The 26,037-nt window shown below is 48.4% G+C and overlaps 1 protein-coding gene across 3 annotated transcripts in view; it reads left to right on the top strand.

The window, feature by feature from the left end:
- Positions 1–26,037, top strand: part of RPTOR (regulatory associated protein of MTOR complex 1) — a 341,577-nt gene that overhangs the window by 52,617 nt on the left and 262,923 nt on the right. For all 3 annotated transcript variants that reach the window (XM_025859594.2, XM_073885974.1, XM_025859593.2), the window contains exon 2: positions 18,550–18,652. In XM_025859594.2, the coding sequence (XP_025715379.1) occupies positions 18,550–18,652 (103 nt within the window). The remainder of the gene's footprint in view (positions 1–18,549; positions 18,653–26,037) is intronic.

Genomic DNA, 26,037 nt, shown 5'->3' with positions numbered 1-26,037 from the left:
TCCAGAAATGTATGGTAGAGGTAGTACTACTCACCTGTGTTTGGAAATGAAAAGTTATGTGGGGAAAGGACCCAGCGTGCCGCGGGGACACAGCACTCCATCTGTTCGCAGTCCGTGGTGGGGGCCTGTCTTGTCCAAGCCTGCGTCCCTAGGGGTGAATTAGCTCTAGAGCAGACCATAGCTGTAATTGGGAACTGCTGTGACTCTGCGTCCTGTTATCCAAGTGTTTGAAATGCGAATTGTATGAAGTTCAAGGTTTTAGTAGGTGGGAGGTGTGCTGCACAAGGGCCCTTTTCTGTGGGCGTCTCATATCAGTACTTTTTTTTTTTAAAGATTTTATTTTATTTATTTGACAGAGAGATAGAGAGCACAAGTAAGCAGAGAGGCAGGCAGAGAGGGAGAAGCAGGCTCTCCGCTGAGCAGGGAGCCCGACGCGGGGCTCGATCCCAGGACCCCAGGATCATGACCCGAGCCGAAGGCAGCCGCTTAACCGACTGAGCCACCCAGGCACCCCCATATCAGTACATTTTTAAAGGAGGTGGTATCCTTACCTACTAAAAGTTTCTCATGTGGTCTTAAAATACAGGTGCAGTTAGGTAGCAATCTTCATGATTGACAGTTTTCTCTAGTCCAAGGACTTGATTAACTTGGACTTTGGGAATAGTTCTTTTGTCACTTGTATTTGCATGATTCTGTTTTAGGGAAGACGCTGTGGGAAATTATTTGCCTGAGGCAAATTTCAGAGTTCTGCCTGTCTGTCCTACCCACCCCCCCCTTTATTTATGCATTATCTATTTACCTATCAGTGTATTTGCCTCTAATCAATCAATCTATCCATTCTACCCACCCACCCATATACTCATTGTTTATTTCTCTATGTACTACCTATATGCCAATCCATTTATTCACTCCTAATCTATTACCTATTTACCTACCCACATACCGACCTGCCCATTCATTCATTCATTCATTCATTCATCCATCCATTCATTCATTCAAAGGTCTGTGTGTGTGTGTGTGTGTGTGTGTGTGTGTGTGTGTGTGTGTGTGTCTGTCTGTGGAGGAGGTTGCATTGCTTATCTACCTACAAATGATGCCTCTTAGCAATCTGGAGGGTCATTCTCTGATTGAATCTCAACTCTAGATTTTTAGAGGAAATACTTAGGTAAAAGATTCCTTATCTAACAAGGAAAAGACCCATTATAGAGGAAGCAAAGGAAAGGTGGCCATAGATTCTGTATTAGCAGCTGAGTGTGATATGCATGCACAGTAAGCTAGCGTGCCTACAGCCCTGGGGCTTTCTTCAACTTTTTCCTGATGGAAGGTTGTGTGAAAATTGTATTACTCTATGGCTTTTGACAGGATCACATTTTAGTTATAATTGAAGGCAATTTTGGATCCAAAACTATAGTGTTGATAATGTTATAGAATATTTTAATAGTTCTCATCTCACTTATCAATAAAGTGTTTCTTAATTGCTATTTATTTTAGTTTACTAGTTGATTATTATTTTTGTAACCTTTCCTGCTTTCTAGTGTAGCCACTTAGTGGTTGAATCAGGATTTAAACTCCTGTGTCTCTAACTCCAAAACCAGTGTTTTGCCCATCACTTCCCTAAACTTTCTTCTGGAATGTATACATATATATAAAATTAATTTTGACTTTGTATCCCCCCAGTTATTTTGGTATTGCTTGTTTAGAGGAATTGGGGAACATTTTTGACCCCTGGGTGCCAGTCACTGGCGGCGGATCTGGGACCCTTGGAGACATGGTCCTGTCTGGGTGCCACACGTCTAAGTGTTCTCCATCTTTGTCCCTTTTTAAGTTGATTAAACCCTTGTTCACAGTAAGAAAATACAATTTTTATTATAATGCTACTTGAGTAGGTAAAATTTAAAGCCAGGTAAGAGAGTTTCTCTAGGGTGTTTACCTAAACATGGAATCGAGTTTGTAGGTGTGTGCATTCATCCGGTTGATCATGTTGCTGGAACTCCGTTCAGAGAGCCAGTGCGTCAGTGCTCTGTGTCCTAGAGTGTCCAAGGGCTCCCGTTTAACCACAACCTTGCTAATTTTAGGTATTCTGGACTTGAGATTTTTTCCAATCCCATGGTGTGAAATGTTATCTTAGCTGAATTTCCCTGAGAAATAATGAGGTTCTGCATTGTGTGGTGCATACTTGTGGCCATGTAAGTTTTTTATTTTGGAAATCTATTTTTTCTTTTTTGTATTTGCATCTTACTTAGTTTTTCTTCCCTTTTTTAACAGCAAAATTGATGCTAACACTTTGGTTATATGTATGGATGGACATTTTTCCCTAGATCTGCATTCAGGGTGTGTGTATGTGTGTGTGTGTGTGTGTGCACGTGTGTGTGCGCTCAGGTTCGTCATGTCTCCCACCTGTGCCGTGTGTGGCTGCAGACTCTTCTTGTCCATTTGTACACCCACCCCTTGCCCGAGGGCCCTAAAGCTGTTTTGTACTTTGTTTTCAGGTTTTGTTTTTCACGTTTCGGTCTGCAACCAACCTGGCCTCTGCCATAGAGATCTAGTTTTGTTTTCTCCCACACCTAGACTTAGTTATCAAAGCATTTTTTTCCTCCTCCGCTTTATATTGTCACCTCTGTCGTGCATGCTAGTTTCTCACACATGTATGGGTGCTTCTAGGCTTCGTAACTTTCTAAAACACATGAGGGTCTCGGAGTAGATGGTACACAAGTGTGAAACCATCCTTCATCACTGTCTTGGTAGCCGTGAAGTGGTCATTGCGCAAAATAGCCTGGGACCGGCCTGCTCTGTGTGCAGAGTGGAGGGACATTCAGTCCCAGGCTCGGGAGCTCTTCTCTGCGGTGGGACATGCGCCTGACCTTGCCAGTGATTCCCAGAATGCTTTCTTCCACGGCACGCTGGGCAACCGTGCTTTGCTCCGGCAGCGGCAGAGGCTCCTGTGCCCCGAGGCTCCTGGGCGCGTGCACGCGGGCGTCAGCCTGTCTGGAGAGTGGTTCTCAGGTGTCCTTTGTAACGAGTCCCTGTCTCCCGCACGGGCCCTGCTCCCAGTGCACTAGCAGGGCACGCGGTGCTCCACGTGGAATCCAGTGTGTGGGGCTCCCACGGGGTGTGAGGGCTGGGGGAGCACAGACCAGAGGCGGGTCACTCGGGCTGGGCAGAGGTTTTCAGGAGTCAGTGGAGCAAACAGTGGCGCGAAGGGCATTCTGGGTAGAGGAAAGGTGAAGCACAAGAGAGAGTGTCATCGGTTTGGGCCTGAGGACACGTGTAAATGTGGGCGACAGATGGGCAGAGCAAAGGCTCGCAGGCTGGAGAGCCCCGTGAGGGTGCCTCCGGGAGACGGGCCCGGCATGCCTGGACAGTCCACTTAGGAGGTGTGGGTGGCATTCACTCACAGACGGACGGAGGAGGCCGGGTTGGAGGGAGCAGTTGAGAATGTGCCGCTGTCCCGGGGATGGACAGGCTGACGCCTGAGCAGAGGCAGTGAACCAAGGGGTGAAGAAAGTGCAAAGTGAACTTCAGTTTGACGGTCGGAGCACCAGGGCTTGGGGCGAAGCCTCCAGGTTTTAGAGCTGAGTGATTGGCAGTGCCTTGCACATGGGACGGATTTGGGGTGAGAGGGAGGCAGGGGACGATGACAGAGAGATAGGCCAGAGGGCAGCAGGGCACTAAGCCATACGCGGAGAGAACTGCGAGGGGGAGGTGGCCTCCCCTCCCCCTCCTCCCCTCCCTGCTTCTCCCCCTCCTCCCCTTATCCCTTACCATCCTCCTCTTCTACCTACTCTTCCTCCTCCCCCTTCTTCTCCTCTCCCTCCCCCTCCCCCCTCCTCTCCCCTCCCCCTTCTCCCCCCATATATCTGTTCAGTTTTACTACTTTCATTATACAGTCAGCAAAATGTAAAACATTTCCTATTCCTGGTACGTGCAGCAAAAGCTCAATTATACAACATAATGATGATACAGACGGAAAACATTTCTGAATTTTGTTCATGTAATGTATAATGTTCCCATTGTTGTCAATTACCATAGCTCATTAAAGTGAGCAAGTGGTTTTTGTTGTTCGTAGGGAGGGTTCAGTGGGCTTCATTCACTTGTCTAGTAAAAGAGCATGATGAGGCTGTCGCGCTGCCTGCCCTCGGGTTGGCGTGCTCTGCTATGGAAATCTTTGTCTGGGGACAGGGCAGCCAGTGGTGGCCTCAGGGCTGCGCTCCTGGCTGGTCCTCGTTGGGCAGCTGCCACTGAGAGGGGTGAGTGAGGTGTGGGCCTTCCTGCTGGGGTCTCTGGGCCCGTGGCAGAAGCGCCTGGAAGGAGCGTCCCGTGTCACTGATAAAGAGGAGGCCAGAGGAAGTGTGGCTCTCCGGACATGTTAGAATTCACCCCTGAAGGAAAACCCAGAAAGTTCTTTGACACAGGCTTAGTTTTGGACTGAAGGTGCCGCATGCCTCATATCAGGTTAGCAAGAACAGCAAAAAGCAGGTCTGATGTTGGGGTCCTATCGCACCTCTGCTCCTTCTGTTGAATTTTAGAGTGGCGCAGGTACATGCGCAGTCTGGGCCTTGTAATGGTTTCCAGAACTTACCCTTCCATGGAAACTAAAATAATTTTATTTATCTGGAAACTAGTTTGAAGCAACAGAATATATTTTTGCTTGGGATCTTCTGATCAGTTTTGTTTTCTTCAATGAGGTGGCCTCCAGTCTGGTTGAAAAAGCCCTCTGACAGCTAGAACAGTCGAAAGACCAGGACAACGCACAATGCTGTGTCTCCTGCTTGGGTCCAACAGTTGTTCACAGTTTGCTCTATTGGCTCTTTTCCTCCTGTTATGTGTTCTTGAGTCACCTGAAAGTTAGTAGACATGTGATGACTCTTTCCTCCTGAACTCAGAACACCTCTGTGCGCACGTCCTCCTGCCTGACCCCGACCCTGAGCTCGCTCCGGAGAGTCAGCTCTGCATCCTCATCGCCGTCTGATGCCTTGACTGTGCCCACATTTGTCTGTTTCACGACATCTTTCACAGCTGTTTTTAAAGCCAAGTTCTACCTGTTAATAGTGGTTTATGGTAGAACTTTTTTTTTTTTTTTTAAAGAACGTTGACTTTTTGAAGAAGGGGTCCAGGCTGGTTGTGCTGGAGAATGTCTCACGTTTAGGTTTTGCTGATTTTGTCTTTGTGGTGTCATCTAACTTGTTCCTCTGTCCCCTGCATCTCTTGCAGACCATCGGTCTAATGGTGAAGCACGGTCATATTCAGGTTCAGCCTTTTGGGTCAGAATGCCAGTGTGTTGGTGATGACTTCATATTGTGTTTGTGAATCCACTTATAACTTAGTACACAATCCTCTCCTTTATCATTTAAAAATAGGACGGGTGGGGCACCTGGGTGGCTTAGTCTGTTAAGCATCTGCCTTTCAGGCAGATGGGATTGAGCCCCACATCGGGCTCCCTGCTCAGCACGGAGTCTGCTTTTCCCTCTCCCTCTGCCCCCCCCACTCATGCTCTCTCTCTCTCTACCTCAAATAAATAAATAAATAAATCTTAAAAAAAAATAAAAATAGGATGGGCTTTTTATATGAGTCTTAATTTTATGCTCATCACACTTAATTGATTGTCTAGTTATGAAATTCTAGGTTGGAAATCTGGTTTGCTTTCCTTCCATTTGAGATCTCTGAAGCCATTCTGGGTGGGGGGATGGGTTAGCCTGGTGATGGGTATTGAGGAGGGCACGTTCTGCATGGAGCACTGGGTGTTATGAACAAACAATGAATCATGGAGCACTGCATCAAAAACTAATGATGTAATATATGGTGATTAACATAACAATAAAAAATTAAAAAAAAAGAGAGATCTCTGAAGCCATTCTGATTCCTAGCTTTCTCTTTGTGACTAATTTTTTCTCTGAACCTGTATCTTGTGATGATAGGAGTACTTTTCATTAAACTTTAAGCTGATTTGAAAATCATCAAAGATGTAAAGCCATAAAAATTGTGGGTGGAATTTTAAGGGTGAAATAATATATATTTGTGCATGTGTGTATTTGTAAAAGGAACCAAAAGTACCTGAAATATCATAGCTCAGAAACAGCACAACAGCTCCCCAGAGCCAGGGATCCCCCATGTAGCCCATTCGTGTAGGTGAAGGACACCCCCTCGGCATGGCATGCAGCCTGCCTCGCTCCACTCCTCCCGGGGAGCCCGGCCGTCCTCCGGCCTCTGCTCCCATGACCCGCGTTGCCTGGCGCTGCTTGCTGGCCTTCGAATTCTCTCTCCAGACTCAGATTGAATGTCACTGTTCCTTTCAAAGCTGTCTTCATTTGTGTCAGACAAGGTGAGTTCTGAGCCCTGCCTGTGTCATCCCCTGAACCCATGACTACCTCCGATGCCTCAGGCATTTGAGGAAGATGTTTGAAATGAATATTCAGACCCCTACCTCTCATGCCTTCTTTTTTATGCTTACATTTAATATGCAATAGCATTTATATGTGGACACTTCCAAGAAGAACAGATTGGATCCAGGAGATTCTCTGTGGTTCCACAGTGGGAAGCATTATTGAAACGGCATTAAGATTTCAGCTGGGCCCTGTGTTCTGTGTCAGTGACTGTGAGGATGATGAGCTGTCCATCCCCACGCTCATCTCTGTTCCCAGGGGTGGCTGTAATAGGTGGATTTCCCGTTACAGGACTTGAGAAGAATAGCGACTTTCTTCCTGGTATTTGTGGAGGGCTCCCAAAGATACCGGTGGAGTAGTGGGGAGTCCTTGATTGTCATCTAGTTTCTGAAAAAGACACTCCCTCTCTCTTTCTCACATTTATCCAGGACCTTCCTCTTGCGGGCAAGGGCCCCAGGGCCGAGAGCTTCAAAGGTGACCAAGTGAGGTGGACAGGCCCACGGTCCGGAGTGTCCCACCCACGAATAGATGCTCCCTGAGCCCGGTGCTGCGGTCTGAGAGGCCTGGTGGGTCGGGGGTCAGGGAGGTTTGCACAGCGAGGGGGCAGCGAGGTAGCCTCCCTAGGGAAGGGACTGGCCTTCAGAGGTTCAGAGGCCTTGCTGTGATTCATGTTTGAAATGTTCCCTGAAGGATATCATTCATTTTTGAAATTGGTTTTGCTTTTTGTTTTTTTTAATGTTGTGTTTTTGAGGTTCCACTTGGATTTTTCTTTAAAAGTACTCTGTCAGGAGGAGAGCTTTTGCCAGTAGCACTCACCTAGCTTGCTTTCTTTCCTCTTCTCTCAAATCCTAAGTTTTGTGGGGATTATTAATGATTTTTATGGCTCTTCAGGGCTGAGCCTTGTGCTTGGTTGTCAGAAGAACCCACGACATTTGCAGACCCGTGTTGGGGTTTGGCTTTGTTCACACGGCACGGTGATGGTGAATGTGGCTCTTCTGGATCTGGGTGTGTTGCGTGTGTTTGCAACAGTTTCTGAGAGCAGAGCAGATGGAGAATGTTGAAGACAAAACACTTTGGGCCGAGTTGCAAGAGTGTCAAGGAGAGGTGTACATAGCCAATGGCAGGCTGTAGGAGACGCCTCACCGCTCGGATCCTAACTCCTGCTTTGAAGCGGCGGGTGAAGAGGTGCCTCTGCTCATCCGTGATTTTAAATTCAGGGCTGTGGGCCTGCTGTACACCCGGGCTTGCTGTCGGCTGGCTTAGCAGCCCACAGCCCCAAGGAAGTTCGTGGTGCTGTCACCTCCACCAGTGGGACTTCGAGAGAAGTTGAAATGTCGGTGTTTATTATTTCATGTTTATGATTTCACCTGTGGCCCTGTCCTGTGGTCATTTCTCACTTAGGATTCCTTTGAATAATTGGGTCATGGGGGGAGTTCTGACACTATTTTATGAAGATGAGGTTTGCTAAGCCTTCGTCCTTTTGCAGGTGGCAGGAAAAGCCACTGGGCTCCTGCTGCAGGCCCGCTGCTCCCTCCCCAGCCCAGTCTTCCCTTCCTGCTCCAGCGGGGGCAGGCCCACTGTGGCTCTTTTTCCTGGGCCCCTCCGTAGGGACCTCCTGAGCCTCTTCTCCTCCAGACCTGCCGTCCAGAAGGAAGGAGATGCCAGCACCAGTTTTAGATCCAAAGTGCTGTGAGATCAGGGTGCTCCTTTTGGTAGCTTCAGACTGAGTGTGTTCAGGGCCTGCGAAAATTCCTAATGGTTCACTGATGGCTCAGCTCTGACCTTTTGTTCCCTTCTTGTCTGCCTTAGACATGGTCAGCTAGTCTGCGTGGGAGGGGAGGTAAAGGTCCCAGTTGTTGGGATAAGACAGACACCTTGGAAAATCTGGGTGTCCTCAGTTCCCAGGTGTGATGACCGTTGAGTGGGTGATTATTACAAGATAATAATTTCCTTAACTCCATTTCCTTAACTCCAACAATGGCTTTGGCTTTAGAATGTTCTGTCCCCTAAAGAGCCTGAGTGTTCTTAGTTACAGCCATCAGAATCCACGAAAGGTGAAGCAGAAAAGGAATTTGTTGAAGGATCTCTGGGAGGACTTAGAGCCAGACTCTGAAGTTATGAAGACGCCAAGGGGGCTGAACAGCTGGGACATTGGGAAGCACCTTCCAGTGCCACCCTCAAGAAGTGCCCCTGCCATGCAGCTTTCTGTAGAGGGGTCTGCTGGCATTGCTGGATCCAGCAGGTGCGTCTGCCTGGAGGAGTGTAAGCCGCATGCCGGCCCCTTAGCTGCAAGAATCCGACTCATAGTTGCTTCATTTTCTCGCTTGGGAAGGTATCACCCATAGTATATAGAAAGATGCCAAGATGTACAGAAGGCGTTAAACAGGTATGGAGACCGCAGGTGGCAGATGCTTGCTGCATCCTTTCCCTGTGGGAGCATCTGAACGGGAGTCTTCCAAGAGTGTCAGCGTGCAGACCGCTGATGGGCCTGTGCCTTTCATTGCTGCCACCCTGTAGCTGCACCCGGTCACCTGTTCTCTTTGAGGTAGAGGTTTCTTTCCTTCTTTTTTGGTCTTTCCTGTCCCTTTGCATTCTTACCAGACCTCTGGCAGGCCTCCTCTTCACCACAGCAGCCTGCTGGCCGACCTCCCTTCCTTCCCGTCATCAGGAGGAGCCTTCCCGGGAGCCCCCTGAGCTGTGCTCTGCCCCACAGCTTTCGTGGGGTTGCGACCCTCTCCAGGGCCCTGTGGCCTGAGTCCGCCGCGCCCTCTGCGCTCCACGTGGAGCTGTGGGACCTGTGAGGATCTGCGAGAGCTGCTTCATCAGCTCTGTTGGCCCAACCAGGGTGTGGGAGGGGAGCGGAAGGGAATAGCCCCACTTTGCATCCTTGGACTTTGACGTTGTGAAATGCCAGTTATCCAGGTGGTCCAGGTACCACGGGGGTGCGTCTTCAGCCAGCGTGGGAGCTCTGTGTACGGTTGTTTGCCTTGGGATTGTTTTTATGAAATGCGTGTCACGGGTATCAGACCACTGGATAATGAAGAGTGGAAGAAAAGTTAGCCCTGAACGAACGGCTTGCTCCCATGGTGAGGCTGCTGATTTTAATTTACGTTAGGAGTGGGAAAGCAATGACCCAGTGTCTTATCAAATAAAAGAAATCTCTAAGTAGCCTTGAAATCAATCCATTTACTGAAGGAAAATCTCATTCCCAAGAAAGAAATTTTAGCAGGAGGGTTTATCTTGTGTCCTAAGCCAGGAAGGAGTAGAGGAAAGGGGGATGGGAGCCCTTTGCTGTACTCACTCTGCCAGGACCAGGTATTTATGGACCACGAGGCTGTATTCGGTGGGGTTGGACTGCTTGAGACAGAACCAGCTTCTCTCTGCAAGCACACGCGGTCGCCTGCACTGCATTTCCTCTCACGGTCCCAGCGTGCTTGTTGCCTTGGATACCAGTCTAAGCTTCAGCTGGCCCAACGAGCTGTTTTCTCTTTCTTCAGAATGTAATAAAAATTACACACACACACACACGCACATGCACGCATGCACGAGAGAAATCCTTGACTATTGTAATAAAATCATTTTGATGACTTTTCCTCCTGCTTCTAGAAATAACTTGTTTATGGTGGAGAATTTGAAAATACACAGAAGGGCCAGGTACAAAGAAAAAAGGAGGAATCATCCACACTTTCCAATCCTCAGAGATCGAAACCACTTGTGACACCTTGTTTTTATTCTGCGTCCTTTACATGTGTGTATTTACACATTTGGAATAGTAATGATGTGGATATGGTTTTGCGCTTTCCTCTTTTTGCTCAAGTTATGTTTGGGTGCCTCCCATGCCACTTACAGTCCTTGAAAATACATCCTTTTTTAACAGCTTTATTGAGATATAATTCATATACTACAAAGTTTACCCATTTACCAATGGAGCCCAACAGCAGACTTGTGCAACCGGAAAAAAAATTTTTTTTAAAGATTTATTTATTTATTTTTAGAGGGGGGAAGGACAGAGGGAGAGAAAATCTCAAGCAGACTCCCTGCTAAGCTTGGAGCCCAATGCGGGGCTCGATCTCAGAACCCTGATATCATGACCTGAGCCGAAACCAAGAGTTGGAAGCTTAACTGACCGAGCCAGCCAGGCGCCCCTGAAAATATGTTTGTTTTTTTAATGATTTTATTTATTTATTTGACAGAGACACAGCAAGAAAGGGAACATAAGCAGGGGAGTGAGAGAGGGAGAAGCAGGCTTCCCGCGGAGCAGGGAGCCCGATGCGGGGCTTGAACCCAGGACCCTGGGATCATGACCTGAGCCGAAGGCAGACGCTTAACGACTGAGCCACCCAGGCACCCCTGAAAATATGTTTTTAAAGGCACTGTAATTTTCCATCATGTAAGAGATAGCATCATTTAGCATATGCCATTGAATTCTGCCCTTCAACCTTGACCTGTAGGCTTCAATAGCATTTAAGTTTAGCATATTTAGACTTTATGTTGTTGAATTATTTAGAGTTAATTTTTAAGCATCTATATCTCCATGTTCTCCTTTTGTGACAAAGTATTTTTATTTTCACTTTTTAGATAAGGAGACTGGGTAGTTACTTGGATTTTCTTTTTAAACTTTCACCCCATACGGTGTTAATAAGAAAAGGTGAAGAAGTCATTCTTGTCCCTCCTTCAGCTCGCTAGTGCGAGAAGGTGGCTTTTCAGCGTAGGATGGGGCGAGTCACCAACAGAGCCCTGCACAGATGTCCAGGTTGGCCAAGGTGGCATTAGCGAGACTGCTTGTTTCATGAAGGAATCACAAAAAGATTCAGTATCGAGCTCCTTCAAGAAGGGATTTCTTCGGTTTGTTCAAAGCAGTTATGATCTCTATAATATACCTATTTTGTGTGCATCTCTTTAAATCAGTTTTTAGAGATCTGAATTTCTCAAGGGCCTGTGATGTGGGAAGTAAGTGTGCTCCCAGTGTCCCAGGTGGTTTGGAGGGGTGGGAGAGGCGATCCAGAAAGGAGCGCTCTGGCACACAGGGTCGAGAAGGGCCGTGAACGCAACCTTCTGGTTTTCCATGTTGAAAAGTTACCTGTTGTCTCCTCCCTTTTCATTAGCCTGCCTTACAGGAGTGGAGGCAGATTTTAAACGCAGGGAACTACAGAGAGAATTTAGCCTCAAAAAAGAGAGCTGAAACCTACATTTTTAGGCTTCTGGTGGAAGGTAGGGGGCGGACTTATAAATTCAAGAACCTCGCTGGCTCCAGTTCTGGCTGAAATGAACAAAGGAATATGCAGATGGAAAATTGCCAGGTTCCTGTGGCGGCTGGTGATGAGGATCTTGTATCGTCTTGCAGGTTTGGGCTGCAGAAATTCCATTTGATGTGCTTCTTGTGAGGTTTACTGTTCACTTCTTTCTAGCAGTATTTGGAATGGGAGTTAGGAGGCAAACCTTTTTTTCTTTTTTTCAACCTGACACCCTCCCTCCCCCCCCACCCCCTGCCCCGTGGTGTATCTGCTCTGTTTGCTGTATGTTCTAGTTTCTGACTTCCTTTATAAATTATGCATTTGTGTAGCTTCGACTCTGCTCAAAGTTTTTGCTTGATGCTCTGAATCTTAACGAGCACTGCTGGGAATTGGGTGGCTTTGCCTCAGACAGGCAGGGGATAGTGGATGTGTGGCAACCCCAGCCTTGCTTCCTGTTTCTTTTCCATTATACCGGCTTGTGAGTCAGGCTCACAGTGTGGGGAGCAGAAAGCAATGATTGGCCACTTCAGCATATGTGTAATTTCTTCATCCTGCGTACAGCTTGGATGTCATCACATGTAAGCTTTGAATTTATTATATTGAGGTTTGATTGTGCTGCTTGATTAACTGTATCTTTTAAAATATATATGGTTTATCAAATCAGTTAAGTGGGAGGAAACAAATAAAGGAATCCCTTGTGATTTTGTTTTGAATTCTTTGAGTGGTGGCAGGCATTAATGTATTTTTAATCAGTGAGGTGACCATGCGCTTGGGGATATGGGGCTTTCAAGTCCGGGTGGTGATCGGGTCCGCAGGTGCTCATCTGCAGTTCTGAACCCAGCGAGCTCTGAACACTGGAAAAGTTTTCATCTCTCGTCTTGTGGCCAAGTGGATGTGACCTGGTTAATAGTCTTTATCCCACGGATAGTGGATATTTGTGCATTTCACTGTGGAAATTTTAATGGTTTTGAATATTGAATGTTGTTGCAGACAGACCCTTTTGGGTGTATTCTATGAGATATGAGTTATGTACCATATTATTCTTTTGTAAATCTAAAAAACTTTGAATTTCAAAACAAACCCGGTGCCAGCAGACTGTATGATGGGACACTGGTCAGGCTTTTCAGGAGTGCTGGCCCCCGCTGTCTGGCTGTCCCCAGCCTCTCCCACCTCCCATCCATGGTGTGGTTGGGCCCAGAACCGCAGGGCAGCATTCTCCGTGCCTGTAGGGGTGCTTTTGGTACAGCTGGAGAGCCCAGGCCTGGAGCCAGAACTCAAGGATTGGAGAAGTCCTCAGGCCCTCAGAGGTCATCCATACCTGCTTCTCACTTTCAGGGTTAGGGCGTTGTTCGGGGCCCATTGGAACTAATGTGACCAAGGTCACATTTCCAATGACCACTTAATATTTTATAGCTTTTCAAGATGATACTCTTTTCAAGTTCAGAATTAACCTCTGGGGATATAACTGACATCTTCAATTATATTGTGCTGAAGAAGAAATGTTTTAAAGTCCAAAATGGTTATTTTATATACTATTAGGCAGTTTTTGGCACATTAAATTTCATAGCCTTTACATTCTCTTAATGGTATAACTGTGTTATTAAAAAACATTAATCTGGAGTTTTTGGAATGAGAAATGAAAATAAAATACCAAAAAGGCACTTTAGGGTATAGCTAAGAATTTTAAGCTTACCATGTTTGGAATCAGGCCAACACTATTAAAATTTGCAGGGGAACACAAGACACATTTGATTGGCTTAAGGATTTCCATTGGTAATGTCTTTTGCCCACTGGTGGAATTAAATTGGTTAGGCCAAATATGTTTTTCTACTCCATGTGTCAATATATTCTTGAGACCTTTTTTGTTTTCTTAAGAAGGCATAACTGAGGAGGTAGGGTCAGGTGTGTATTGTATGAGCAAGGATGAATCAGATTATCTCCTGCTGCATCTTCACTGGAATGGAACGAATTTCACACTGTCTGAGGGCCAGGCTCTCCTGTTGCTCACCTGTAAGGCGACCATGGGGAAGTGTAGTCACTAACAAAGCCTGTGATTGGTGACAGGCATGGGGGACATGGGGGCCCTTTAGCGTTTCGTGGGACTAAAGGGTGATCATTGGGCTTCCATTAGTATTTCTGTCTAAGCCCTTGGAGAGCTTCTGACATAATTTTGTAATTAAACCAGAGATTATTTGAGAATTGTGTGTTTAAAAACGCTTATATAGAGGTTGAGGGAATGTGATGTGTCTGGAGTGTGGGCTGAGGAGGAAGAGGTGGGACCGTGACCAGGGCTGCTGGGTGCTGCACGAATGTCCTCACCCCAGGGAGGTTTAGAGGAAAAAGTAGGTGGGGACATGAGCACCTGGTTCAGGGCCCTTTAGGAAAGGATTACAGTGGCTGGAGAGCTCAGGTTGGTTGGCCCTCTGCCTGTTTGTGGGTGAGCGTGAGTAATTGGAGGAGGCTCAGAAGTGACCCAGCATGAGGCCTGCCATGAATCCCTGAGACACGAGACATGAGGGGGAGCGTGGGGGCTCACTGAGCACGTGTTCCCTGAAGAGGGGCTCTTCCCCTTCCCTCCCCAGGTGCGGGGCCGGCGGGGGCTGGGGGAGACTGCCAGGCGCACTGTGCAGAGGCGCCGACCTGGACCTGAGGCCTAGTGGGGTTGGCGTCCCTTAACGTAGCCGCCTGAATGTTGCTCCCTCAACTGGGCTTTGTGAAGGAGCCTGACAGTCCAGGAGCCTGTCCCCTTCGCAGATTGAGGAGAGAGAGTAAGACTGTGGAGACCCGCTAAGCTCCAGTGGGGCAGACCGTGTTCTTTGAAAACGAGGCCTGATCCGTAGAGAGGCACGGTTTTCTCCGAGCAGGCTTCCCTTCCAGCGGGCCCCGGGGTGACTGAGCCGAGCATCTTGGAGCTCGCTCCGGGTGTGGGTGACCGCCTCTCGAGACCTTGCCGCTTCCGAGCACAGGAGAAACCCCTGCTGTAAGGATGTTGTGGGGCAGCTGTCAGTATGACCGTGGCCATAGGAAGGCCGCAGAGATGTTTCCATGGGATTTCTAGTTTGGAGCAGCTCGTCCTCAAAGGCTGACTTTGCTGTAAGATAATGGATCAACTGTGTGGGATTACTAATACTGATCACTTAAATACTGGAAAGTGATGAAAAAAAGCAATAACCATTGCTGTTCTCTGATTGATTTTCTGCCCTTTCTCCTGACAATAAAAGGACCGTTTGTTCTTTATGGTTCATAATGAGAAGATTCTGGCACGTGCCCATAGGAAGACACTGTTATCTTTTCAGACTGTCTCTGGTGGCAGGGGTACAGCTCCTTTAGAAAGTGATTTATCATTAATAAATATACATATTTTAAGACTAAATACTCTCCCTTCACACACTTCAAATACTGTTTTGAACACAGAATCTTTTCTTGACGCGATAAAGATTGTATGGGTTTCTCCGCTCTCCGAAGACAGTGCGCTCCTACGAAACCTTTCCTGAGCTGAAATGGCGTAAAGCAGAGAAACCATTAATTCATGTGGGGAAAAAGTTTTGAGCACCCCCAGACTCCAAAAATGACCTTTCAGGCTCTTCTGAGATCTTAGGGACACACCTTGCTAATGGATGCACACAGTAAACGGAGCTAAAGCCCAGATGCTCTCAGACACAGCCCAGAGCCAGGGGTGGGGGGGTGGGGCTGGACATGAGATGCTGCGTGCAGCCCCCGGGTCAGGTGCACCGCCTCCACGCTGGCTGGCTGCAGAACCAACTCTGCACGCCTTTCCACTTCTTGCCTTTTCTCGTAAAAGCAAAAATCCTCTTTGGATTTCGGCTATTGGAAACAGGTGCATCAGTAGTACTTGCACTAGGAGGTCTTTTCGTCACGGTGAAGCACGCTAACACGAGCTTTGGGAAGGTGGGTGATGCATGTGTCTCCTGTCACCGCCCGTGTTCTCCGTGAGGAAACGCTCATGATGGCTCATTAAAATGCGAAGATCGCCACTGCCGTGTTCTGTAGGCCTTAGTGATACTATTTTGGAAGTTGTGGGCAGTGCCTAGACCTGAAACAGGAAGAGGAACGATCCGTTGGAAAGGACGAGACAGACTTATTATTTGTCGTGGTATCTTTGTCAACTTACAGGTCCTGTGGAGGATCACCAAGAAGCAATTACATTTAACGAGGAATTTAATAAAGTGACTAGCAGAGGTGTCAGCGGCTATCCCAAGAAACCACGATGGGGAGAATACATGCGTAGAAGCACACTTAACTGTGACGTGTCTAGGAATAATCCTAAAAGAAACGTGCAGGACTAAAACTAAGGAAACAGTACTGACAAAAATTAAAAGAAGATTTGGAAAAAAAAAATGGAGAAACATTGTGTTCCTGTACAGAAAAATCGAGTATTAGGAGGTTGTCACTTTTTGCCAAAATTAATTTATATGTTTAATATGATTTTCTTGGTATTTTTGAATCGATTTTTATTCATTTAATATTATAAGAATTTAAGTGTCATTCTCTTAAGAGAATATAATGACGTGCTTAAACATTCCCTTATCCACTTAAAATTTAGGTTATTTCTACTTGTTCTTCATGATAAGAAATGCTGTGAAGAAAATTTTTACACATACAGACTTCCCCTTTATTATATTTTTTGGTATTTTTCTCTGACAAATTCTCATATGTGGACTTCTTGGATTAAAGAAGACAATTTAAAATACTCTGTTATCAATATGCAGTTTAATGCAACTTTAGTCAGTCTCTATGGGATTAAAAATTTGAATAACTGGGGCACCTGGGTGGCTCAGTTGGTTAGCGTCTGCCTTCAGCTCGGATCATGATCCCTGGGTCCTGGGATTGAGCCCTGCATCGGGCTCCCTGCTCAGCAGAGAGCCCGCTTCTCCCTCTGCCTCTGCCTGCCGCTCTGCCTACTTGCGCTCTCTCTCAATCTCTGTTAAATAAATAAATAAATAAATAAAATAAAAGCCTTTTAAAAAACAAAATTGAATAACTGATTAATTTGGGAAGAAAAGAGATGAATATAAATATAGCTAAGTAAAAGTTTAAAAAAGACTGTGAGAAAGGAATCCTTCCCTCCCAAGCATTGTGAAATGTTGTAAAGAGAAGTTACTTAAATCAGGGTGGTACCAGTACTGGTACCAGTACTGGTTGATGGGATGATGGGATAAATTCAGTTGGGCTGAAGTACAATTTGATCTATCTGGAAATTTATATATGCTATAGGAGTCCTACAAACCTGTGAGTTTAGGGATTATTTAACAGGGGGAATTGGTGTGATTGGCTAGTGTTTTGAGACAGAAATTATTCTTCATGTTGTGTCATATATCACAGTAACATCCAGATGGCTTGAAAGGTTAAATGTAAAACAGCAGAAGAAATCCACGTGGGCCCTCACTGAGCAGGGAGGTCCTGAGCCCGGGCATGTGCTGGGTGTTGGCGTCCACGTGGGTCAGCTCTGATCTTGGGAGCCTAGGTCAGAGAGCTCTGCCAGCAGGAGAGCATGGTGCCTGGTGTTGTTGCTCCCACTGGGGTTTGGGGACAAACCTCCCTGAGAAATGGCTGTCTTCGCGGAGACCGAAAGGGAGAGTCCGGATTGGTGGAGCGGGAGGGGGCGGCCTTCCAGGCAGAGGGAGCTGTGGCTGGGAAGCCCCAAGGTCATGCCAAGTGGGTGGAGGATGTGCAGCCACTGAGGGTGGGGCCGTGACAGGTGGGTGATGTGCTTAGCAGGAATTGGGCTTTCAAGATTTTGATGCGTGTTGAGCAGTTCAGATGTCGATCTTGAAGGTTTGTGATGGACAGAGCAGGGCAGTGAGCAGATGCATGGGAAAGTATGCTTTAGCTGCAGCGTGGAGCCTGCCCTGGGGCCGGGGCAGCAGGGGAGCAGCTGTAGCCCGGAGCCAGCTTGGACTTGGCTGTGGCTGGGAGCGGGGGGATAGCGAAGGGGACAGGTGCAGGAGGCAGTTGGGAGGCTGGATGAAATAGGCAGGGTGAGGGGTCAAGGGTGGTCTCTGATAGCTCAGAGCCCTCTCACCTGTTTGAAGTGATACCTCCACCACCCTCTGCTGGGATTTTGGTTCCTTTGATTTACGGATATATCCTCACCACCTAAAAATAGTGATTGGCCCCTAGTAGGTGCTCAGTAAATGTTTGAAGGCTGAGCTCCAGGTTTCTGGCTTGAGCAGCCGGGTAGGGAGTGCTGACGTTCCGCGTACTGGGCTGCTGGAGAAGGAACAGGTGTTCGGGAAGCTGTATCAGATGATAGAACCAAGGCTTTGTATGTCCAGAGGCAAGAAATGAATCAGATGTCAAACGCCAGGCTAGGGGAATATTCGCAATGAGTAATGTGGATGCAGTCTTTCATATGTAAAGAGTACAAGAAGTCAACTGGAACTAGTCACTAATGCCAGTGTAGTAGTATAAACATGAGTAGGAAATCCACAAAACATAAAAGTCACAAATAGTGAATACACATTTGAAGAAATGCTCAGTGTTACTAATACTGAAAGAATGCTAACTGAATCAGTATGACAGGTTTTCTCTCACCAAATCATTAATGATTTTAAATAATGAGAATAGTGTAACCTGGTCAGAGTGTAAGTTTGTGCAAAGTTTTTGCAAAGGATTTTGGTGCAATGTAGGCAGTGCCTTTGTATTTTTTAGTCAAGTAATTCTGTTTCTGAACGCGTATCATAAGGAAGCCTGGTGGAGGCTCTCCCGCTGCGGACCTCTTCCTGTCTGCCCGTGTTACTCCGAAACCCCTCCAGGAAAGAAGTGACTCGTGCAGGACCTCGGGGGTGGCACAGGACAGCTGGAGAGGCCGGTGGTGGGGACAGGGCTTCGTAGGTTCTGGGGATATCTCTGATCCTGGAATAGTGTGTCAGTGGGATGCATACTGAAGTACTTGTTGTTTCTGTTGTTTCCAGATGAAGACGGTTAGTGTTGCCTTAGTTTTATGCCTGAATGTTGGCGTGGACCCTCCAGATGTGGTGAAGACCACCCCCTGTGCACGTTTGGAGTGCTGGATTGGTAAGTGCCGCCCCTCCCACCTTCATGGCCTGTGGCGAGGGTCCCTGTAGGGGCTCTCGGTCCACTGGGGGCCGCCAGTGGTTTGCATGAATCTGAGAGTTTCATTTCTTTTTGGGCTTAGAACCTTTAAGGTATGATTTGTCCTGCACAGAGTGTTTCAAGGAAAATTAATAAGTAATGATTCCTGGATTATAGCGTTTTCTCCTTTAAATTTGCACGTAATAGTAGCTATGTACACTTTTTAAAAAAATGGAGTGGCAGTTTCCTGTGTGCACCACAAGTCCTGATTCTTCCTGAGGAAGGCCTGCCCAGTGCTTCTTGGCCCGGTGTCTCAGGAGGGATGAGCATTAGGCTGTCACCATTCAGCATGATGGTTCTTAGCCTGCTGAGAGTTTTTTCGTCAAGAATCAATGCTGAATCTTACAAAATGCTTTCTCAACATCTGTGACATAATCACCTGGCTTTTCTTTTTTAGTTTGTTGATATGGGGAATTACACTGATTGCATTTTGGTTGTTAAGCCAAGCTTGAATGCCTGGAATAAACCCCACTTGTGTTATCTTTTTTATATATTGCTGGATTTGATGGCTAATATTTTGTTAAGGAATTTTTCAACTGTATTTATGAGTGATATTGGTTTGTGGTTTTCTTTTCTTGCAACGTATTTGTTTGGTTTTGGTAGCAAGATACTGCTGCCCTCATTTAAATGCATTGAGAAATAGTCCCATAGTTTGTTTCATGGAAGAGTTAGTAGTGAATTGGGTAGTATTTTGTCTTTAAACTTTGGTGTAATTGAACAGTGAAGTGTGCATTTTTCTTTGTTTCTGTTGTGGATTGTTTAGCTTTCTCTTTTTGATAAGATTGGGGGCAACAGCACCCTCCCCCCTCCAGCTTCCTCCCTCCCCCCTCCAGCTTTCGCCACCTCAGCAAAAGCAGAAATTCCCTTCATCTACTCTAAATAACAAAAATTGCAAATGACATATTGCCTCTGCTATTTGAAGGCCAGCTTTGTGCGGCTTGGATTTTAGGAAAGACCTCTGTTGGAGCCTGTGTTTGCTAACTGAAGGAACCCCACCCAGAGGGTTTTTGCTGGCAGGAAGCAGGGATTGGCTTACCAGGGGTGGCAGAGGAATGCTCTACTTTTGGATGGGGTGGGGGCGGAAGCCTATATTCCAGTCTGAATTGGAAACAGTGTTGTTTTTCCCACTTTGCTTGCCTGTCTCACTGTCTCCGGGGTCTTAGGGTGGCCGTCTCTGTCTCACAGCCTCCCTGCATGCAGCCCAGGCCTCTTGTGCCCCATGCCCAGTGACAGAGCAGCTGCTCGCGTGGCTGATTTCCCTAGAGGCCTTCTTGGCTTTCTGCCATGTCCTGGCGTCTTTGCCAGTAAAATTGACTTCTTATTAGCCACCACTGACTGTTTTCACTTCATTTACCCCTTGTCAAAGCTGGATTTTACCAATTGTGTTCTCTTTTCTCCCTCTTTAAGTACTCTTATATTAGGTTTTTAGAACAACGTTTCTCAACCTGGATCCCAGGGTGTGCTCCCGGGGATGCGTGAACCCTCTGGGATTGTGCGGGTGGTGGTGTCTGAGTATGGAATTGCACCTTCCAGGTGAAAATCCATGGCTTCTGTTAGATTCTCTGGGCATTCTCTGCCCCCCACCAACAAAAGAGCCCTCCCTCATACCTCACACAGTCTCTTTGATGGGTGTTTATGGGACAGTGTCAGTGAAAATGAAAGGAATTCCTTACTTACTTCTTGCCATGAAAAATCCAGGAAATGAATAGATTTTTTTATACCGTGTTTTTAAAAATTTCTCTACAATTTAGGAATATAATCTACTCTGTACTAATTTCAGTGGATTTTGAGTTCAAAAGGGCATATACCTTATTCTAAGTTAAAAAATTTGTATTTGGCCTTTATTTCAAAAGTGAGTAGGGCTGGCCCTTCTGATGGTGATTTTAACAGTATGGAATAAGAGAAAGAAGAATCCTGGAGATTTGATTCGGCAAATTTGCAGTGGTATCTAGCAGTGCGTATTTTTAATTTTTATTTTGGAAATAAAAAATCCTAAACTCGCAAGCACAGAGCTAAGGAGCTTTTTTCCTGCTTCAAAGGAGAGTAAGCTCTTGCAGTGCTGCTCCACCTCCTGTGAGTTATTGTGATCCCCACGAGCGTAATCCCAGCACGGCCATCACTGCCAGGGGTGACCATGGCAGCACTCAGGTGCGCCACCTGTCCCAGGATGTCGTTTGTGGCACAGGGACCTGGCTCAGCATAGTGCATTGCCCTGGATTTAGTCCCATGCAAACTGGACCAGGTCCTCAGTCTTTCCTTGACCCTCATGACGCCGACACCCAGAGGATCACGGGCTGGGTTTAGTAGAACACGCTGCTGTTTCCTCAGGATTAACAGGAGTGTCACAGAAGAGATCTGCCTTCCCCCCATGGCATGTATCGGGTGGCACATGAGTAGATGTATCCTGCTACTGGTTATGCAGCTAACTTGCTTACCACTTGATGAAGCAGGTCCTGCCGGAACTCTCGCTCTGAAGGCCCCTGTTCCCTTTGTAAGTAATGACGAGTTTGGGGAAGTGGTATGTAGCTGTGCAGGTATTCCTCATCAGACTTTGAGTGTATTCGGTGTGAACTCACGGTTTCCTTTCTCATTCAGTGGGTTACAGTCCAGTGCCACCGTTGCTTATCACGATGTTCCCAGTTACCAGGCAGTCCTGTTCCCACCAGCTTCTGTGGCCCTTGTTCTGTGAGTAGTCCTTACTTCCGGCTTGTGCTTTCTGTCCCGTCCCGGTATGGACCACACCTCGCAGGAGCCCAGTTCCCGTCAGCAGCATCCAGATTTAGAAACTGGGATCTGGGTGCTGGTGTTCTCATGGGAACCAGTGTCTCGTTGCTCCCTCTCTCCTTGACGCGTGCATGTGCGCATGTGTCTCTGCGTGTACACATGTGTCTGCGTGTACACGTTCACCACTGTGCTCCTGCACTGTCTCTTTTCAAACCCAACAGGACCTTTCCGTGTTTGTAACTCCCTCCTCTGACAGCCTTGATACGGTTACTTGGTATCCTTTATGCTGTGCGAGGCAGCTTCTCATCCCCGCTGTCTGCACCCTCCTCAGACTCCTGTATCCTGCCGCTTCCCCCACAGTCGTCTGTCCTCCCCCTGCCAGGTCCCCAGCCCCTCCACGGAGATGCCTCTTCCCTTCTCGTGGACGGGCTCCGAGCCCCTGATGGGACTGGCTCCCTGGGAGACACCCCTCATCCCTGAGGGGCTGCCCGCCCTGCACGGCACCCCCCAGTGCTCTAGGCTTGCTGGGGAAGAGGTGTAGCATTTCCAACAGTGCTGTAGGTTTCAGGCATGATGATAGTGGTCACCAGGACTGAGAGTTGGGGCCCAGCCGTGGAGACGGTGGGGTTACATTTTGCGGAAGGCCGGTGCTTCTGGGTGTTGGGAGCAGAACAGCTTCCAGCTTCCAGGGGACAGCTAGAAAGGCCGAGCTGGTCGGAGAAGGGGGTTGGGGAGGTCACTGGCCCAGAACGAGCAGTGACCAGAGGAAGAGGAGCAGAGCCAGGGCCCTGAGTATGTGGGGATGGGTGGTGCTGGATGAGGGGTTTCGGGCGGTGAAGGCCGTGGAGCGGCTCAGCTGGCAGGGCAAGGACACCCAGACCTGAGGATGGGTTGGTTCTGCCATTTTTGGGATGTGAATGTTCGAGTGTGTCATGGCTGGGGAAGGAGTCGCAGGGAAGACCCCCTGCAGGGGCCAGTGTAGCCGTAGCTTAAAGGGCGTTCCTGTTGAGAAGGCAGCCATCCCCACATTAGGTTCCCTCTCTGGCTTTGCGTTCCATCACCAGAAACCCGAAGGTTTTGCGTTCATCAAGACCCTAGTCTTATTCCTCTCACCTGTTCACTTCAGCAAGTCCCTTCGTGATTTGGGGCCTTAGTTTCCTCATCTGTACAATGGAGCGGTGATGGCACCTACCTCTTGGCTGGGAAGAGGCTTTCCTGGGACGGTGAACATGGCTCAGTGCAGAGAGCGCCTGCAGCGAACCCCAGGCCCCTCCCCTGCCTGACACCCCACCCGCCACAGTGTTGAGTGGGAACCAGAGGTGCTTCCTGCGTCTGCTTGTCTTCTGCCCCTGTGCACTCACTCAGAGCAGGGGAACGGGCCTGCGTCATGTACCAGTCATAACCTGAACCGGCCTAGAGGGACAGCTGCTGTGTCAGCTGGAGGTCTCTAGCAGATGTCTGAGAGTAGAGTGCTAGATGTTTCTCATCTTAAGTAGACATTACCTACGTCAGGTGACAACTGAGAGTCTCCCGTGCTTTACCTTAGGCCCGTGAGTGTGGGGGTCTCTGTGCCAGGGGTGGGGTGGATTGCAGGTTGATGGCTTTTTGGCTGCAGACAGACACACATCAAACCAACAGAGACAGTCCGTGCTAGTTGAAACTGCTCTGACCTCAGGGACGAGGGGTGTGGGTAGCTTGACAGATGGGAGGACTCTTACTTTTCAGTCCATTTGGTGTCCCTGGGCACGCATTGCCAGCACACACAGGAGAGACTCCGAGAATGGACCTGTCTGTGGTCGGGAAGTGGCCCTCTAGGTTTTTGGGTGATGACAGGAATTGTTGCCAGAATAAACAAGGAGCAGGGTCACCGTGCCGCTCACAAGTGCACGGGCTCACTGGCGGCCCCCCCCGCCCCCTTGGCGCAGGGGCAGAGCATGGACGCTGAGAGTCCCCACATGGCTGGCTGTCAACACCTCTTTCCTCACCCCTGCCCCCCACTCCGCCAGATAATAAGATGCTGTTTTAGTTCATGGAAGTGACACTCAGCTCTTCTCAGAGAAGCAGGGGAGAGGCTGTTTTGTTTTATGGCCCAACATTAAATGCTACAGCGTAATACTAAAAACAACCGTGCTGAAGAACAGTGAGTGCCCATACCTCTTGGAGAAATATCTGTGTTTGAAAGCAGAGCGTAGATGAGCTGAATGCCGAACAGGAGGAGGTCTCATTTAGCTGAGAGATTTTTTTTATGTGCTCATTAATGGTGGCCGTGTATCATCAGAGATGAGAAGCCTGGAGGTTTGCCAGGTGCTGGGAAATTCTGGAATCCTAAGGAAATATTTGGGAGGCACCTAGCTGTGTTTTCCTCTTACCCCTCAGCGGAAAGCCTTCCCCCCCCCCCCACATGTGGGCACTGGGGGATGCAGCGCAGATGAACTACAGAGTGATTGTTTTTGCACGTCCTTGAGTTGACAGAGCCCTGCCACAGGCCTCGTCCTTCAATTGTTGCAGCAAACTCGGGGTTGACCGGTCAGTCAGGTTGGTCCACAGATGGTTGTGAGGGGGAAACTTCCGTGTAAGCACAGAAGAAAGGAGAGTGCTGCTCCCTGTTTGCAAGGAGCCTGACTGTGATAGGGCCGGGACGTGAGGCTGGCGCCAGTGACGTGGATCCACCCTGAGCAGCCCGGGAGCTCAGAAAATGCTGTGGGTGGACGACGGGGCTTTGCAGGGGAGGCGAGAGCCAAGACCCCGAGGAGGAGAAGGGGCCCAGCTTTGGGGACTGAGCCCTTGGAGCACAGGCTGGGCCCCCTGGACATCGGGTGTCGGGGGCACCCACTGCCGTGAGCCTGGTGCACCACGGGTCCTGCAGTTGAGACCCTATTTTCTCATTCCAGTCATGCTGGCCTCTCCTAGTAGTATCCCTGTGTCCCCTGAAGGAGGCGGAGGTGCGTGTGACTGCTTGGAGCCTCCCCCCACCCCCGTATGCAGAGTGCCTTGTGTGAGCAGCGAGGTCTGCACCTTACAACGCAGCATCCCAGCCATCCCCACAGCTCTGTGGAAAATCCTCCCAGCTCCTGGTGCTTGTGCAGCACGAGACAACACAGGAACACCATCTATTTTGTGGCTTTGCGGCGGGGAGGGTGGGGGGGGGGGGGGGGGCGGGTAAGGCTGAATGGTTAGGACCGGGCTGCAGTGTAGACAAGGCCCCTGTAGGATGAAGGCTCCTGTGCTGGGACCCACAGGCACTGGGAGGGCCAGGTCCGGCCATGAACCAGAGCCTCACTGCCAGAGGTTCCCTGCTCTGCCCTCACCTCAGTGGGATGAAGTGCCTCCCACTCTATACGCTTCTAATGGTAAAATGCATGTGGGTATTATGGCTGATATAGTACAGAGCCATTAAAAACCACTTCTGATTTCAAAGTGGCCCTTTGCCATGATTATTTTCTCAATCAAAATTAGCTGCTCAAGGTTACACAACTAATTAGTGGCAGAGTCTTTGAACGCCATACAGAGAAACTTTTACTTGATCCAGTAGGCAGTGCTCAGTCAGTAAGTCAATTAAGAGATACGTATAAAATGTCCACATAAATACAAGCTACAAAGAAGTACAGACGTTCTTTGAGCAGTGAGCTCTGCATGTTTCTCCATATTTTTTTTAAAAAGATTTTATGTATTTGAGAGAGAGAAAGAGCACGAGCCAGGGGAGGGGCAGAGGCAGAGAGACAAACAGAATCTCGGAGGAGCAGGGAGCCTGGTGTGGTGCGGAGCTCCGTCCCAGGATCCTGAGATCATGACCTGAGCCAAAGTCAGACACTTCGCCGACTGAGCCACCCAGGCGCCCTTTGTTCTGAAGGGTAGCATACGTACGGAAAGGTGTGGGAATCCCAGTGTGGAGTTTGAGAACTTTTCCCAGACTGACCCATTACAGATCAAGAAACAGCCTCAGCAGCGGCCCCCAAGTCCAGTCCCGTCTCTCGTCAGCTCCCAGCCAGCCCTGCCCCCAGTCTCCAGCCCGACAGCGTCAGTTAGTCTTGCTTATTTTCCTGTCATCCAAGTGGTAGCATACTGTAGGCTTTCCCAGGGAGGACCGACATCACAGAAGAATTGTTTTCGAAGGGTTCACCTGTGCTCATCTTCGGGCTGGTGGAGAGGACACCAGGACACCTGCTCCCTGGGCTTCTGCCCTTCTCACAATCTTCCAGAACGTAGCCCGGAGGAGGGAGAGCGTCCTCGGTGCCAGCACCAGCCGTCGCGGTAGGGGCCAGCGTGTTAGTAGTTGATGGTAGCACACAGGCTCTTCTGAAGGAAGAGTGGAGAGAACAGGGAGGTGTTTCGGTTGGCCGACTGCCAGCACCATCGCCAGCCTCTGTGACCTTGACCGAGTCATCTGAGCTCTTGGAACTTCAGCTTCTCTCCTGTGCCATGGGTGGGCCGGCTGCAGTTCCCGTCAGCATGAAGTTCTGTGCACCATGGGATACAGGGGGCTTATGCTGAAAAGCTTGCAGGAAGATTGATGCAAAGCTAAAATTTTATACAAATGCCATTTACTGTCGTCTCCTCTTCCTTCCACCCACCTGCCCACCCAT

This window comes from Callorhinus ursinus, unplaced genomic scaffold (genome assembly GCF_003265705.2).
Source record: "Callorhinus ursinus isolate GAN/ISIS: 27379988/994484 unplaced genomic scaffold, GSC_fseal_2.0 scaffold68, whole genome shotgun sequence".
Classification (NCBI taxonomy): Eukaryota; Metazoa; Chordata; class Mammalia; order Carnivora; family Otariidae; genus Callorhinus; species Callorhinus ursinus.
Note: the sequence above shows the minus strand (reverse complement) of the source record. Positions and strands in the feature narration are given on the sequence as shown.